Here is a 14958-nt window from a genome sequence, read left to right on the forward strand (position 1 = left end):
CGGTGGCTGTAGCTCTGGTGGGAGAGCAGCTCACCTACTAACATTGTGTGTGTGTGTGTGTGTGTGTGTGTGTGTGTGTGTGTGTGTGTGTGTGTGTGTGTGTGTGTGTGTGTGAGAGATCGAAAGCACTAAACAGGACAAGAGTGCTCAGAGTAGAAAATCAGTCCATTTACTGAATTTCTTGTTTTTTGACAGGTAGCCTAATAAACTGGCTGAGCTCCGTGTAAAATCTGTAAGTATAATAAGAGGGGGTTGCAGCTTCAACAGTGCTTGTTTCACAGTCTGGAGAAATTATTGAGAGTTTGCTGAAAAAATCAGATAAATGGACTGACACCTGTCTGAGGAGTCAAAGTACTTTTTAAATAGCAGTCTCATTCACACACAGCGACTCCAGCATTACGCGACAACTCGGAGCTCAAGCATTCTTGAAAAAGCCAAACCAACCCTCTGATTAGCAGACGTCCTGCTCTGTTAGCTGAGCTGCAGCCACTGTGAGTCGGCTTGTCTGTTAATCTGTTCTCCTTTGATCTCTGAACTCCCAGTGAAATACTGCCCTGCAGGCCAAAGTCAAATCTCAGACGTTTCCTTGCCTTCATTTCCAATTGTTGCGTTACAGCTGAGTTCAGCCCTGACATGTTATCAGCCTGTGATATTTACTTTCACACTCTTCCCACATTTTTCACTTTTATTTGTTACCTGTGGCTACAGGGCATGTTCACAGGGTGAAGTCTGAACCTGCTGGCTGAAGCAAACATCCCGACTTTTACAGTGGAAACTCTGCAATAGACAAGCGCACATTACAAGCACAGTGCTGACTTTTACACATTTTTATTTTGTGCAGCAAAACATTAGCGTATGAAAATATATCATTTAGTTTTTATTACAAATGAATTGATTAAAGTAAAGCAGACCAAGTGAAATGCAAAGCAAACAACCTCACTGAGCCAAATCGTATTTACAGTCAGGATACAAAGTAATACTGTTCACGGTCTCATCATAAAGCATTGTAGCACATCTCAGAGCTCAGCGGGAAATCCTTCTGGAAACAGCTGTCTTCTACAGGATACACCTGGGGATAGTCTGTGGGAGCAAAGTAAGGTGCGCATTCTGGGGTGGGGGGGCTCTCCTGCTGGCCTGACCAACAGTGTGGCAAGCTGTAATATTCCTGGGGGCCACAGTGCTGATAGTGGTATTGCTGTGGGCTGAAGCTTGACTCCATTCTGGTGGGCGAGTCATAGCATGAGGAGGAGGAGGAGGAAGAGAAGGAGTCCTGTGGGGAATAAGTGTTGGGATCCACAGGGTTGCAGAAAGTCAGTGACTCCAATGAGGAGCAAGGGGCCTGAAAGAGAGGAGGACATCGAAATTACTTTGGGCAGGACTGCAGGTGTGCCACATGGTGGTCATCCAACCAAAGCTAGGCCCAGGGCTCACCAGGAACACTTGTGAGTGGTGTTTTTGATTTAATGCATTCATTTGTGTGCAGACAGCTTACAAAACTGACATGCAGCTGTTTATCCTGCCAGACAGGTCATTTTATCAAACACAAACAGCTGTAATCACAGTCAAAGCAAGACTAGCTCCTTCAAATATATCCACACAAACCTATCCACTACATGCTGAACAGACACTGACAGTGTTTGTGGAAATAAACGACCACCACACCAAACCTCTGTTCCAAATAAACGCATTGCTATTGCTCGTATCTCGTATGCTTTTAAAACAATCTTTCAATTTTGGTCACAAACAGAAAAACTAGGAAATTTTTCCGTTTTGTCACAAAAGTTTTAAGAAATCCCAGTTTCTGATTATTTCTTTAATGACGGTGTTTCGTTGGTGCCAGCTGAGACCTACCATCCCCTGGCCGTAGTAGTCCGCATCTGAGGACAGTCCGTGGTACCAAGGCTGAGGGGAGGTTGGAAAAGGAGGCAGAGGGGTGTCGTAGGTGGTACCACCGTATCCGTTGCCGGGCAACATCACATCCCCAAACTGCTGCTGCTGCTGCACCTGGATGCCGCACTCCTGCATCTGGATGTTGCACGCGCTGTCAGGGACTGGAAACGAGATGGTGGCTCGAAGCTGGAGGGCCAGCGACCCGCAGCTGCTGGCTTCAGCTGGGGGGACAGAGGGAGGAGGAGCCACATGGCCACCTGCCGAGATTCAGTGTAACAGTCAGACCGAAAATATCCAGAATACAAACACATGCGATGAAAACAAGCGAACCACACGCTCTGGGTTAATCATTGCCTATCATTTAATCACGGACTAGGATATATCTGCGACCACTTTGAAAGGGCGTGGTCTGAGAGACCACGGTGGAACTCCACCCCTCTGAAATCTGAATGCCTCTTGCCCCCCGTCCAACTGAAAAAGGCGTCCTCAATAATTGATGCATATTTATATGTTTATTTTACAGAATTTTTGACCCCCCAAACAAACAAACAAACAAACAAACAAACAAACAAACAAACAAACAAACAAACAAACAACTTGATTAAGATCATCAGACTGTGACGCTTAGGGCAGGCCGCTGTAGTGCATGTGTGTCTTTCTGGGATGTATTTTAGCACACTGGGTGGACAAACCTACTTTGGAAAGTGGACGCGCGAAGCTCCTGTAGTTCCAAGCAAGCCTGATGCATCTGCTGATCAGGAAGAAAGAGAAATACAGAGGAGGGGGAAGGCGATACCAGATTATTAATGGCTGCTTTCCTGTAAATGAGTTGAGTGGCTTATTTTGATAAAACGGGCTATCAGTTATTTACAGGTGCAGGCTTGCACAGAGCGGTATTCTCAGCAGAAAAAAGGTGAGACTGAGAGCAGGGGACAAGGGTAAAGAGGCGTGGGGGAGGGAGGAGTTACCGCATTAAGCTTCTTGTTGTTGGCCTCCTTCTCTCTGTGCCTCCGCAGCAACTCCTTGACCGTGATCTTCACCCGGACCCCCGGGTACACCTTCAGTTGATCTTAATGGAGAGCACAGTGTGTCACTCATGCGCAGTAATCTCCTCTTAAAGCAAACTAAACCAGTCGTGCACTCTTCTCCTCCCTCTCCCTGCTCCTCCAGTAAAGCACCACAAAGCATTTCTTACACATCACAGCTTATTTTGTTTCCAGTAAACTGAAATCGCTCCATGAAGTGTCGCTTCATTCTAATAAACTGCTGAAAGATTGTCTTTTAAGATTTTGTAAAAGAATATAACGAAGTGCTTTGAATTATCCAAAGATCCTATTTTATCACCGGTGCGTAAAGGTCGTTTCCACCGCTCAGTGTTTCTGAGTGTTACTGGCGGCTGATCCCCTCCCCGGAGCCTCCCGGTCGGGAGACGTTTTCACTGCACCCTGTAGCCCTGAGCTGCCACGCCCCAGTCAGAGGCAGAAGAAATCGGCTCTTAACGCGTTAAAGTAAGTAGATTTTATTACGCATATACGATCGAATGAATGTAAAGTAAATAAAAATAGGCGAGGAGATGAAAGAGAAGTTTGTCTGGCACGGTGGGATGAGGTTAAAGCTGAAGCGCGCAGACAAAGAGTCAGCAAAGCGATCCGCGACCAAAACGGAACAAAATTTCGAAACTAGAAGGAGCCGCTGATCTGCGCTTTTGGATCGAAGCGCTGCAGTTTTCAAGGAAACGAGCCTCCCGCGTGGTGCACGTGCGCGGTCACTTAGTGAAAGTTTGATCAGGTCGTTATGGAAAAATTTCGAGGCGATTTCAGCCCGGTGCTGTTTACAATTCAAAACCCCGAGCTCTACACCAATCTCCGTTACTTTATTCAAATCACCCCTGCCCCCCACCACGAACGCCTGACAGTTAAAGGCAATGGGAGTAATTGGCAGTTTTTTTCTTCCTTACTTGAAGCTTGATTAAGATACGGTGAAAGAACGTCTCGTATAGGTGCGGGCGATTTAGGCCTAAAGGCGATATTTAAAGCATTCAGGGCTGCGAACATTTTAGAGAATGTGTTAAGAGATGAAACCTCATCTGATAAATATTCATACAGAGAAATGCTACTTTATGATTTGTCTTAAATGTGGCAGACGCTGGCCAAAACGAAAGGCAGACACATCCCACTCGAACACACAGAACACCCTGTTGCGCACAGACAGCCCGACCACACAGCCCGCGAGACTTCCAGTTAAATTTTTCCAAACTTAAAATGATCTTTAAAAATGATCATCTGCGCGTCCTGATGTGCGTCGACAGACGACAGTCGGCAGAACTATAACACACAGTAAAGCCATAAACGCCAGTGAAGCTTGGAGAAGTCTTTGAGTGGAGAACGCTACACAAACAGGTGGAATCAGGTGGCATTAAAGTTATTCTACACGTGGAAGTTTAATCTAGCCCATTCTACTTTAATTTAAATATGGGAAGAAGTGGGCATTTATGGGGGGTGAGCACTCCACTTAAACACACAAATCGTGTGCTTTCAATATTTCCAATAAACTCTACATTACACCCCCCCCCCCCCCCTCCTTTGTCTTCCAAACAGGGAAAAATGCAAGAAAATGATTTCCTGAAGAAAATCCGAGGTGAAACTCACCGGACATGATGGCTGGGATGGAGAGATGATTCCTGGAGAAGAGCTGAGGGACTCAACAATGTCCTTTTCTGCCTCAGCAAAATGGCCAAGAACGAAATTTCTGCAAAAATCTCCAAAAATAGCAACACAAATGTCTTACAGCAGAGCCAGAGCATACAGAATGATTGTAATAGAGCTGGGGACATATTAGTTTGAGATTTTCTCCCTCCATTCCCTCTATTTAAAACCCCTAGAACTCAATGATTTGACAATGATTTGATTGCGCGTTACTTACCATTTGAATATTCAGAGGCAACTCTCTCAAATCGATTTTCAGTAAAATCACTAAGCATGAACACTGTATCAAATCCACTTTAATCTCATATATTAGTATTTTACACTTTAACCTCGAAAAAAATGCACTTTTATTCATTTTACCCTCCTTTTGCACTATCCCAGCATCAGCCCCCTTCACTTAGCACTGCAGCACCCACGACTGCTTCCGTGCAACCTTAAGAGCGCATTTCACCTCAAACCTCGCGTTTAGCCTAGTCACGCATTTTAAAAAGTTTATTTCATAAAAAAATACATTAAAAGTGGCAAAGAGGGAAAGTGGGTGTGGCAAGGGCCAACAGCCCTCGTTGGCATGGCAGGGCCTCCAGCTCCATCAGAGTGCTCACACCTGCTGGGAGAACAGGGAGAGAGGCTCAGCAGCTTCACGCACAGTTCTGTCCTTGTCTTGGTTATATTTTCATGAAAATAAAAATGCGTTTCAGGATCAAAGGTTTCCGGTAAAGTGTGCCGTTTAAGAACCGGCCTTTGAAATGTTTAACTCCCCCAGCATTATGATTTATGATCATTATGATCAAAAACGGTTATTATTTTAGATTTTCTATCAAATCTGTGTTGAAATCGAGTAAATAAATAAATAAATGAATAAATAACGAAACTAAAAACAAACATTGCAGCTCCTTCTTTGCACTGAAGTCCCTTACACTACACTTCGAGTGTATTTTATTTCTCAGACTGTTTGTGGTGCGAAGGTCAGAAGATAAAATGAACTCAACTATATCAACGTTACATTCATCACACTTGGATAAATGCATCCAAAATAAAATTGTGCCATAAACCGGTCAAAATATGTGAATTAAGACCCGGATCTATGAATATTATTACATTTATTACAGTAATAATAACTCAAAGCTTGATTATGACTGCAGCATCTATAACATTATTCATCATAGATGCTGCAGTAACATTGTTAGATTATTAGGGCGTCCTCGCGCCATAAGAACAGCAAACTGATTAAAAACTGATATGTGCTAACACATCATCATCATCATCATCATCATCATTTCTATTCGTCCATTAAAATCAATCTTTGTGCATCCTGCTTTAAACAAAGTGCTCTCTTCTCTGCACATCCCCGTTTCCTCGCCCAGCATTGTCCGCCTCTTCTCACAGCGCCCCCTCCTGCAGCCGCGGCGCAGCGGCTCCACCTACAGGCCACAAATGGAAATGTTTATGAAAGCATTCTGTCTTTCCACACACACACACACACACACACACACACACACACACACACACACACACACACGATAGTGTGCATTCATGGTATATTTTTGTGCACTGGCAGTTTTTTTTGTGATCACATGTTGGAAAATGAAACTGTTATCAATCAGTCTAGATGTATGATGCATGATCAGATGCATGATCAAAATCTAATTATAGTTTTCCTCATTAATAATTTCATTTTTCTGATGAAGCCATCAAACCATGACAACACTTCCACCGTGTTTTGCAGAGGGCTGCAGACACTCACTGCTGAAACTCTCTCCTCCATACTGTCAGCCGACTGGAAAACACTTCAGCAAATAACACAGCACATTTGAAGGTAAAATAAACAGGATAAACAGACAAATGAAAAATGAAGTAAGGATTTAAAAGCTGACACCATTTGCTCGTCCTACAAAAACCTTTGATATATCTGGAACAGGTTTTTTGGTTTTGTGGTTTGTTTCCTATCAGACTCTTTTTGATGGCTTCAGCCCTCCACACACTTCATTCCAGGATGAATTACTAAAATTTCATGTTTAAAGAACAAACAAAAGACATTTTTGTACAAAATCCTACCCACAGGTAGGATAGAGTCAGCATGAAATTAGGATATTTTGTATCCAACAGCCCAGCTACGGTGGCCCTGAGAGTTCAGATGCCCTGCAATGAAAGAAAATAGAAAACTGCCTTAATTCTGCAAAAACACACACAAAAACCCCACAATAGAAGAATCATAAAGAAACAGGTGCAGTGAATGATTAAAGCAACCACGTATCGACAGTATTAAATGAACCATGTGATTAAACCAGACATGACCTGGATTTTTTTCTCCTTCACAACACTGAAGAGATTTCTTTTAAGCGTGTCCCAGTAAAAAGCTCCACATGATCTGGGTTCTGTCACTTTCCTGTGTGAGATTTTAGTTTGTTTTATCATATTTTACATTTACTCAAACACTGAATGCTTCACTGTATTTTTTTTGTTGGTTTGTTTTTGGTCGATCTGCAAGGCCCACAAAAAAACCTGCATATAGGAATCTCCAAAAGTTGATTCTGTTCATCAGGACGTAGCATTTTGTGGGAGAAACATTTCGTCACTCATCCAGGTGACTTCTTCAGTCTCAGCTGACTGCAATGAAAATCAGCTTTTGGAGATTTACTTACCTGGATGATTGAGCATGCATCACGACTGCATCTAGGAAGTTAATTTCTCTCTCTGATAAAAAAAACAGTCCTAATTCCTGATCCTGTGAGATAATGCAACATGTGGGTGAGGGGACTCGCCCAGCAATAACTAGCTTGAAATCATCCAGGTGAGGCAGCCTGAGTAACCTCGCAGGTCGAGTCCTATCAGTCCCACTTGGCAACGGTAGCTGCCATATTGATTATGGCACGAGCCTGCTGTCTAGTAGCCTAGACAGCAGGCTCCAAGGAAAGATTATTTTATTATGGCTCGGATATAATAAGAATAATCCTCAGACTTTTACTGTTTCACTAAAGGTTAAAAAGTGAATGTCCACAACTTGAACCCTGAATCTCTTTTACACCCACTTTTATTCCTCCCTCTCCTACTCGACGTCACATCTTCACATTTTGGCCATTCAATAAAACTGCTGAAGTTAAATCATTTGATGTCCATTCACACCTTATCTCTCTCACTCTCTCTGATTTAGCACAAAGTTTAAACCTTTAAACTTTAAAATCTCTTAATTACATTTGCCTTGTTATTCTTAACAAAGGGAATTCACATCTACATCACATTTGAACATTCAAATGGATATAATTCACTTCATGTTTCGTTCAGTTTGTTTAATTCTAATTCAGTTAGATTTGTCTTTAGCACATTCTCACATGAACATTTATTGTAACATAAACCCTTCTTAATTCAAGTACAGAGGAATAATTTTGTTTGTCACTATTCATTTATTTATTTTAGGCTTTAACTTCTTTCATTAAATCATTTGTTAGTCAGACATTCTCTCTCCAGGTCTGACGACAACCTGTAGATTTCTTCCAAAGTGTTCACCACATACATTAATGTAACCCAGTGTGTTTGTTTCTTGTCATGGTTTCGGCTGATTCGCAGGCAGCAGGTGGACCCAAACGCAGGACTCAAACTTAAAAAGTTAACTGAAGAGGCAGCTTCACTGCTGCAGCTTCACTGCTGCAGCACAAACGATCCAAACACAAGAGCGTGAACTAAAACTAGAACTAGGACTCCTCAAGGACCACAGAGGAAACACATTATTTACACAGCGCTAAATCACAACCGCAGTCGCCTCATGGCGCTTTATATTGTACGGTAGACCCTACAATAACACATACAGAGAAAAACCCAACAATCATATGACCCCCTATGAACAAGCACTTTGGCGACAGTGGGAAGGAAAAACTCCCTTTTAACAGGAAGAAACCTCCAGCAGAACCAGGCTCAGGGAGGGGCGGGGCCATCTGCTGTGATTGGTTGGGATGAGAGAAGGAAGACCGGATAAAGACATGCTGTGGAAGAGAGACAGAGATTAAAAACAGATATGATTCAATGCAGAGAGGTCTGTTAATACATAGTGAGTGAGAAAGGTGACTGGAAAGGAAAAACTCAATGCATCATGGGAATCCCCCGGCAGCCTACGTCTATTGCAGCATAACTAAGGGAGGATTCAGGATCACCTGGTCCAGCCCTAACTATATGCTTTAGCAAAAAGGAAAGTTTGAAGCCTAATCTTGAAAGTAGAGATAGTGTCTGTCTCCTGAATCCAAACTGGAAGCTGGTTCCACAGAAGAGGGGCCTGAAAACTGAAGGCTCTGCCTCCCATTCTACTTTTAAATACTCTAGGAACAACAAGTAGGCCTGCAGAGCGAGAGCGAAGTGCTCTAATAGGGTGATATGGTACTACAAGGTCATTAAGATCAGATGGGGCCTGATTATTTAAGACCTTGTATGTGAGGAGCAGGATTTTGAATTCTGGATTTAACAGGAAGCCAAAACAGGAGAAATCTGCTCTCTCTTTCTAGTCCCTGTCAGGACTCTTGCTGCAGCATTTTGGATCAGCTGAAGGCTTTTCAGGGAGTTTTTAGGACATCCTGATAATAATGAATTACAGTCGTCCAGCCTGGAAGTAATAAATGCATGAACTAGTTTTTCAGCGTCACTCTGAGACAGGATATTTCTAACTTTAGAGATGTTGCACAAATGGAAGAACGCAGTCTTACATATGTGTTTAATATGTGTGTTGAAGGACATGTCCTGGTCAAAAATGACTCCAAGGTTCCTCACAGCGTTACTGGAGGCCAAGGTAATGCCATCCAGAGTAAGAATCTGGTTCGATACCATATTTCTAAGATTTTCAGGGTCGTTACAGCATAATGAGGGTACGACACAACACAGAGCAAGGAGAAAACAGGGCTTAAATACACACCGGAGTAATCAGGGAATTGGAGACAGGAGAGACAGAGCTGGGATCATTTAGGCATAACATGACAAGGGGAAGCAAAACCAGACACACTGCACACAGGACAGGGACTATCAAAATAAAACAGGAAACATGAGACAGTTCACAAAGATGTGGACTTGACACTGAGAAATAGACTGAATATGACATGTGGAACACACGGAGGACATAGTGACTCAAACTACAAGCAAGAACAACAAAATTAAACACAAAACACTGGGTCAGACTCAGGAACATGGCAGGTTTGATTTGGGGTTTTTGTGTTAGACACGTTTATATACAAACACATTGTAATATCATAATATAATATTTTTAAATAGTGAATTAAAACAGTACACATGCTTCACACCCAGAAAAAGACGACTGGATTCAAACACAATTTAATACACAGTGTGGATGGGTGTGGTTTATGGCTCCGCTGCAGGGATGGGGTGGAGCAGTGGGTTGAGGAACAGTGTCAGGAGAGGCCAGTTGGAATTATTTCAGTAGGACACTGGATACGGAGGGGAGGGGGGGGGGGGGATGCGGGAGAGGCTGGAAAGCAACACCAGCAACGCTCTGTACAGAAGTCACACTCTCCCACAGCGCTGTGTGTATGGGCTCCTAACATCACACACAGCTTTGCAATACAATGATGCATTAATGATATTTATATCAACGTTTTAACAACTGTAGGGTGTTCGTTATTACCTGTGAGATATTAATCGGCATGATGTCTGCTGCTTGTGGATAACTCCAACAGTCAGGACATAAAAACTGTTTAAAGCTAAATGAAACCAATTGCCATGGCATCAATTCAGCTTAACCCAGAACAGGTTAGCACGAATCCACATGATGCACTGAGCAAGAGTGGGTGAGTGACCAAAAGAATGAACAACTAATCAGTGTCTGTCCCAACCAAATGTCAGTCATGGTCTCATTCTGGTCACCAACACAAAAATATTCTGGTTCCACTACTGTTACAGTGACAGCAACAGTATGACATACAAACATATCATATTGCTTGTGATACAGAAACTGTGCTGGTATAAAGCTTTAAATGCCCTATGCCTGCATACCTGTCACTGATCCAGCAGTATTTGATGCCATCTGGTACAGAGCCATTCTCAGGTCTGTTCCTCTTATCTAATTAATGCTTACACTTAAAACTGCTGGCCAAGGGTAAAAGTAATTCAGTAAAATCATAATTCACGTCGGCAGTAATGACACCCGGTTACGCCAATCGGAGGTCACTAAAATCAATATTGAATCGGTGTGCAACTTTGCCAAAACAATGTCGGACTCTGTAGTTTTCTCTGGTCCCCTCCCCAATCAGACCAGGAGTGACATGTTTAGCCGCATGTTCTCCTTAAATTGCTGGCTGTCTGAGTGGTGTCCCAGAAACGATGTGGGCTTCATAGATAATTGGCAAACCTTCTGGAGGAAACCTGGTCTTGTTAGGAGAGACGGCATCCATCCCACTTTGGATGGAGCAGCTCTCATTTTTAGAAATATGGACAAATTTATTAAACCCCCCAAAATATGACTATCCAGAGTTGGGACCAGGAAGCAGAGTTGCAGTCTTACACGCCTCTCTGCAGCTTCTCTCCTCCTGCTACCCCCCCAAAAACCCATCTCCATAGAGACTGTGTCAGCTTCCAAAAAGACAAAAAACAAACTAAAAACCAGCAACAAACAACTTAAACATAAACAATTACAAAGAAAGAACAATACAGTATCCACATCTGAACCAAAGAGTAAAACAGTGAAATGTGAATTATTAAATATTAGGTCTCTCTCCTCCAAGTCTCTGTTAATACATGACTTAATAATTGATCAACAAATTGATTTACTCTGCCGTACAGAAACCTGGTTGCAGCAGGATGATTATGTTAGTTTAAATGAATCAACACCCCCGAGTCATTCTAACTACCAGAAATCTTGAAGCACAGGCCGAGGGGGAGGTGTGGCAGCAATTTCTCACACCAGCCTATTAATTAATGAAAGACCAAGACAGACTTTTAATTCATTTGAAAGCCTGATGCTTAGCCTCGTCCACCCCAGCTGTGAAACTCAGAAACCAGTCTTACTTGTTATCATCTATCGTCCACCTGGGCTTTACACAGAGTTTCTGTCTGATTTCTCAGACTTTTTATCTGATTTAGTTCTGAGCTCAGATAAAATAATTATTGTGGGTGATTTTAACATCCATGTAGATGCTAAAAATGACAGCCTCAACATGGCATTTAATCTGTTATTAGACTCAATTGGCTTCTCTCAACATGTAAAAGAACCCACCCACCACTTTAATCACACTCTAGATCTTGTTTTAACATATGGCATAGAAACTGAACATTTAACAGTGTTTCCTGAAAACCCTCTCCTGTCTGATCATTTCCTGATAACATTTACATTTACAATAATTGATTACACAGCAGTGGAGAGTAGACTTTATCACAGTAGATGTCTTTCTGAAAGCGCTGTAACTAAGTTTAAGAATATAATCCACCCACTGTTATCATCTCCAATGCCCTGTACCAACACAGAGCAGAGCAGCTATCTGAACGCTACCCCAACAGAGGTCGATTATCTTGTTAATAATTTCACCTCCTCACTACGTACGACTCTGGATACTGTACTTACTTAGTACTTAGTTCCTCCTACGCCGAGCGGCGCATCGGGCAGCTAGTGATCTCCATCGATGTCGGTCAGCAGCGACTGCTTCAGCTTCGTCCCAGGCAATGTCGACAGTTCTCAGGTCGTCCATAAATGTTCGACGCCATGTGGTCTTTGGTCGGCCTTGCTTTCGCTTGCCAGTTCGTGGACGCCATGTCATGGCAATCTTAGCTGGGCGATGAGGGGGTAGGCGTAAAATATGTCCCGCAAAGCGAAAGCGTCTTTCTGCAACAACATCGGCTAATGGGCGGGTGCCTGCTCTTCGTAGGACCTCCTCATTTGTTATTCGGTCCCGGTAGGAAATTCTCAGGATTCGCCGCAAGCCACGTTGTTGAAGCACGTTCAGGTGTTGAATAGTTGCACTTGTTGAGCGCCAGGTTTCACTAGCGTAAAGTGCAGTAGGGAAGACGATAGAGTTCAGTAGTCTGATCTTGACCCTTACATTCAGGGAAGTCGAGTTCCAAATAGGTTGGAGACGTCGCAGGACACCAACTGCCTTCCCTACTCTGGCGTCGACATCCCGATCAGAGACCCCGTCATTCGAGATGATGCTGCCAAGATATGTAAAATTCTCCACCTCTTCAGCACGTTGTTGGTTGATCATGACAGGAATGCGGGCACGTGCATAGCCAACTCGGAGTACCTTGGTTTTTTTGGCACTGATTCTTAATCCAACTTTCGTTGCCTCCCTCTGCAGGGCCACGGTCAACTTTTGGAGGTCTTCCTGAGTCGAGCCCAGCAGGGCGATGTCATCTGCGAAGTCCAAGTCAGTGAGATTACGCGCTTCGTGCCAGGGCACACCGATGCCAGCTTGGTCAACTGATCGTCGCATGATGAAGTCAATTACCAACAGGAAGAGGAAAGGGGATAGCACGCATCCTTGTCGGACGCCAGTATTGATCTTGAAGAAGGCTGGCTGAGCTACAGTATCCAGTTTTCACTGTGAAAACTAAGGTCTCTAATCAGAAGTACCTGACTCCGTGGTATAATTCTCAAACACGTAGCCTAAAGCAGATGACTCGTAATCTGGAGAGGAAATGGCGTGTCACAAATTTAGAGGATCATCATTTAGCCTGGAGAAATAGTTTGCTGCTTTATAAGAAAGCCCTCCACAAAGCCAGAACATCTTACTATTCATCACTGATTGAAGAAAATAAGAACAACCCCAGGTTTCTCTTCAGCTCTGTAGCCAGGCTGACAAACAGTCAGAGCTCTTTTGAGCCAACAATCCCTTTAACGTTAACTAGTAATGACTTCATGAACTTCTTCACAAATAAAATTTTTATCATTAGAGAAAAAATTACCAATAATCATCCCACAGATGTAATATTATCTACAGCTACTCTTAGTACCATTGATGTTAAGTTAGACTCTTTTTCTCCAATTGATCTTTCTGAGTTAACTTCAATAATTACTTCCTCCAAGCCATCAACGTGTCTTTTAGACCCCATTCCTACAAAACTGCTCAAAGAAGTCCTGCCATTAATTAATGCTTCGATCTTAAATATGATCAACCTATCTCTAATGATCGGCTATGTACCACAGGCCTTCAAGCTGGCTGTAGTTACACCTTTACTCAAAAAGCATCTCTAGACCCAGCAGTCTTAGCTAATTATAGGCCAATCTCCAACCTTCCTTTCATATCAAACATCCTTGAAAGAGTAGTTGTCAAACAGCTAACAGATCATCTGCAGAGGTTTATTTGAAGAGTTTCAGTCAGGTTTCAGAGCTCAGCACAGCACAGAAACAGCTTTAGTGAAGGTTACAAATGATCTTCTTATGGCCTCTGACAGTGGACTCATCTCTGTGCTTGTCCTGCTAGACCTCAGTGCAGCGTTTGTTCCCTATCATATCGAGACTATCTCTCCACTCCGTTACATATTCCATATGTACAGGGTATGACCCCCTCTTGGTCATGGCGTGTGGATACTTCTTTAAGACACTCTGGATAGCCTGGCCACGCCCCACAGCTTACAGATAAAACGGCTTTGCAAACGTGACACCGGTGATTGTTTGATCTCCACTTGTTTGTTTGTGCGTGTGCGGTTCACTGGTAGTACTTACATGTGGTACTGTGTGACTGTGTGTGTGATAGTGGTAGTGGTGTCCATTGTGGGAGCTTGTTTCGGCAGCCTTCCTGGACACTGCCCCCCCCAGCCCCCTATCTCCCTTAGCAAGTCTGTTAGCTTAGCTGCTGTGCTCGAGTGGCTTAGTAGCCTGTGCTCCCCTGCCGTATTGCCTGACTCTCTGTCTGCAGGACCCCCATTGGTAGCTCGGTGTGCTATGCTTCCTGGCAGTCGGCTTGGCGTCTTTTGGGCTGTCCTTGTGCGGCCGCTCTATCGCGGTCCTTGCGTCTTGTGGGACCGGCTCGGGCCAGTCTTGCATCTGCAGACTGTTGCCTCCGCCCCCCGGCTCGGCCTTTGCATCTGGCGAGGCCATGACTTGGGTGGAGTGTATATATGTACAAATTGGTACATTCACTCTGGGTTCGGTTGCACTGTCTCCTAGTGGGGTGTCTTACAGAGTTACCCTGTACAGTTCAGAGGCTACACTGTTGGTGTTAAAGGACATGCACTGCAATGGTTTGAATATGTCTGTCTGACAGACTCCATATTGTGCATGTAAACGGGGAGTCTTGTTCATGCACAGAAGTTACTCACCCCACAGGGTTATGTGCTGGGACCAATACTATTCACATTATACGTGCTTCTCTTTGGCATGTTGTTAGAAAAACGTACTTTTACATACATACCTACATAATTTTCTACACTAACTGGATGT

The 14958-nt window shown here is 43.5% G+C and overlaps 1 protein-coding gene and 1 long non-coding RNA gene across 4 annotated transcripts; one reads left to right on the forward strand and one right to left on the reverse strand.

Moving 5' to 3' along the window:
* Nucleotides 1–305: 305 nt before the first annotated feature.
* On the reverse strand, nucleotides 306–4693 carry pou2af3 (POU class 2 homeobox associating factor 3). 3 transcript variants are annotated; one of them, XM_086260508.1, is made up of 5 exons: nucleotides 3848–3959; nucleotides 2859–2959; nucleotides 2587–2641; nucleotides 1852–2147; nucleotides 306–1339 (listed from the first exon to the last, which is right to left on the reverse strand). In XM_086260508.1, exons 1-5 carry the CDS (start codon nucleotides 3942–3944, stop codon nucleotides 995–997), a joined length of 894 nt encoding a protein of 297 aa, XP_086116634.1. In that variant the 5' UTR covers nucleotides 3945–3959; the 3' UTR covers nucleotides 306–994. The 3 variants fall into 3 exon arrangements, with proteins under 3 accessions (XP_086116634.1, XP_086116633.1, XP_086116632.1); XM_086260507.1 differs by lacking the exon at nucleotides 3848–3959 and adding an exon at nucleotides 4539–4693 and having other exon boundaries at nucleotides 309–1339; nucleotides 2587–2638; XM_086260506.1 differs by lacking the exon at nucleotides 3848–3959 and adding an exon at nucleotides 4539–4693 and having other exon boundaries at nucleotides 310–1339.
* LOC147313825 (uncharacterized) lies at nucleotides 955–5487 on the forward strand. Its single transcript, XR_015124559.1, has 3 exons — nucleotides 955–1442; nucleotides 3220–3398; nucleotides 4488–5487. It is a non-coding gene; the product is annotated as an uncharacterized LOC147313825 (long non-coding RNA).
* Nucleotides 5488–14958: the final 9471 nt, after the last annotated feature.

The sequence above is a fragment of the Aulonocara sp. 'chitande type north' Nkhata Bay genome, linkage group LG14, assembly GCF_057382095.1.
Source record: "Aulonocara sp. 'chitande type north' Nkhata Bay isolate Kocher_YH1m ecotype deep benthic linkage group LG14, A_spYH_male_GT1.1, whole genome shotgun sequence".
NCBI classification, from domain to species: Eukaryota; Metazoa; Chordata; class Actinopteri; order Cichliformes; family Cichlidae; genus Aulonocara; species Aulonocara sp. 'chitande type north' Nkhata Bay.